The sequence below is a fragment of the Erithacus rubecula genome (assembly GCF_903797595.1).
Source record: "Erithacus rubecula genome assembly, contig: scaffold_280_arrow_ctg1, whole genome shotgun sequence".
In the NCBI taxonomy this organism is placed as follows: domain Eukaryota; kingdom Metazoa; phylum Chordata; class Aves; order Passeriformes; family Muscicapidae; genus Erithacus; species Erithacus rubecula.
In genome coordinates, this window is record NW_027636045.1 from 117,006 (window position 1) to 119,256 (window position 2,251).

At 61.1% G+C, this 2,251-nt stretch overlaps 1 protein-coding gene across 1 annotated transcript; it reads left to right on the top strand.

Moving 5' to 3' along the window:
- Window positions 1-390: 390 nt before the first annotated feature.
- Window positions 391-1,988, top strand: LOC306815895 (uncharacterized protein; the record flags this gene model as incomplete). The annotated part of the gene is made up of 5 exons (XM_079332402.1): window positions 391-464; window positions 729-843; window positions 1,030-1,167; window positions 1,699-1,874; window positions 1,949-1,988. The coding sequence occupies 5 exons, from the start codon at window positions 391-393 to the stop codon at window positions 1,986-1,988; spliced, it is 543 nt and encodes a 180-aa protein (XP_079188528.1).
- Between the last annotated feature and the right edge of the window lie 263 nt (window positions 1,989-2,251).

Sequence of the window (2,251 nt, forward strand, 5' to 3'; positions counted from 1 at the left end):
TTGGCACCTACTCTTGTCTCTGGGTGCTTTATTTTTTCCAGGCAACCGTGACACTGTGGAATGCCTTCAACTTGACCTGGTGCCCACCTATAGTGTTGGAGTATTTCCCCCATCTCTTGCTGCATCTGCTCTTCCAAGCTTACATCAGCACGCTGTATATACCAGAGGAGGTTAATACCTTCTGGAAGGGATGCCAGAAGCAACTCGGCCTTGCCACCAACCCCCAAAGGTGCTCCATCCCAGTCCTGCCAGTCTCCCCATCCCTCCCATGCCCCCAAGCGGGAGCCAGGGCTGCCAGCGTGATCTGGGCTTTGCTGTGCACACAGGTTTGCAGTGCAGACCCTGAAGGTCCTGCTCTACCAAGTCCAATGTGAGCCTGTGGTGTTGGCCATGGAACGCAAGAACGGCTGGGACACGCTGCTGTGTGCTGACACCCACCATTATGCCATGCGTCTGCTGGCCAGGTGAGACCCCCTTCTCCAGGCTGCTGCTGCTGCCATTTGTGCCCAGGGTGCCCCACACAGTTCCCATGCGCATGGGTGAGAGGGCCTTGTCACAAAGAGAATGAAGAGCAGACTGGAAAAGGCTGGGACAGGAGGGTGCCTGGGAACAGCCGCCTCCCAAAGTGCCCACGGGCTGCTCGGGAACAGACCAGGCCTTGGGCAGTCAGCCCTGGCACAGCTTTGCCCACCTGGCTCAGGGGCAATGGTGTCTTTTCCCCCCACCAGGGAGATAAGCCAGGGCTGCGTGATCTGGTGTCCCAGCATCGTATCCTGCCTCTTGGAGCTACTGAGGCAAGGCATTTCAGACTGGGAACTGCCCGCCATGGCCTTCCTTGTGGAGGTGAGCCCCATGGCCAGCGCTGCCCTGCTGAGCTGACTCCCACCTCTCTGCCCTCTCACAGCCGCAGCCGTCTGGCACCGTGCCCGTGCCCTGTGCCCGTGCCCTGTGCTGCTGCCTTGGCCCAGCCCTGGGCAGCTCTGAGCTCCTGCCAGCTGGGCACCCTGGGCACTGCTTTGTGCCTTCCAGGTCCTGGAGTTCCTGTACTTCAGTCACTGGGGTGACAGCATCCTGGAGATCATGGCCATGCACCTGCAAAGCAAGTCCAGGGAGATGCGTCGCCTGGCGCTCAGAGGCCTGGTGGTGCTCAGCAGGGACCCCTCAATGGTGAGAAGGAGGCAGTGACTGAAGCTGTGCTGGCAGCGTGGGGCTGGGGAAAGCAACCCCTTGTGCTTAGCTGGGTGTCGGGAGCCGTGGCAGCTGCTCCCAGCTCTTCTTCATTGCTGCCCAGCTGCCCCGGTGCTCCAGGACAGGCCTGTGGCCCCTGGGCTCCATGGCTGCAGCAGCAGCAGCAGGGTGGGGTTGCCAGCCCTGTGTTCCGTGCAGTACAAAAGAATGCAGAGCCTGACTGGAAGAAAGCCTTGCAGACCTGTTGCAGGACGCAGATGAAGTCATCATTCAGATGACCGGCGTCGTGCTCAGCGTTCTGCTGTTGCACAGAGACCTTGCCATACCCAGCCCCACCGCCCTGTGGCTGGCTGCCGCGCTCTGGCCGCTCTTGCACAACATAAGGCTCTGTGTCCCCAGCCACAGCCACTGGGTGCTGCCCCCAAGTGTGGTGTCCCATGGATTTCTGGGCCTGTGCACAGAGGGGCCTGGAGCAGCTGATGTGGAGGGCTTTTGCTTCCCTTCCAACAGGACAACCGCCATGTGCAGCTGCTCTGCATCCACCTCTTCCAAGAGGTGATGAGGTTGGTGGAGGCAAAGGGGAAAAAACGTCTCAAGATGCTTGTGAGCAAGAGCCTGCACCCGCTCTTCTTCCACTGCCACAATGAGAACACGGGCGTGGCAGAGGTGAGGACTCCTGGGCACTGGTGTCCCCACGCTCAGCTGTCTCCCTGCACCCTGGCACCTCATGGGCCCCAGCCTCCTCCTGGCCTTGGCGCAGGGAGGCAGCTCCTGTGCCCTGGGCTGCCGTGCATCTCTGACTCTCTGCAGGTCTCTCAGGAGACGCTGCTTGCTGCAGTAAGCTTCCTCAAGAGTAGGGATCTGGAGCACCTGGTGATGACAGATCAGATGTGGAGGTTTGGCGAGTGCTTGGTAAGAACAGCCTCCAAGCCCCAGCCCCAGCCCCAGCCCCAGCCTGGAGAAGCCCTTGCCCACGGTGCCTAGTCTGTGGGGCTGGCAGCTGTGGCCCCTGCCCAGTGCTGCACCCAAGGGCACTGGCCTGTGCCCCACACGCTGCTTCCTT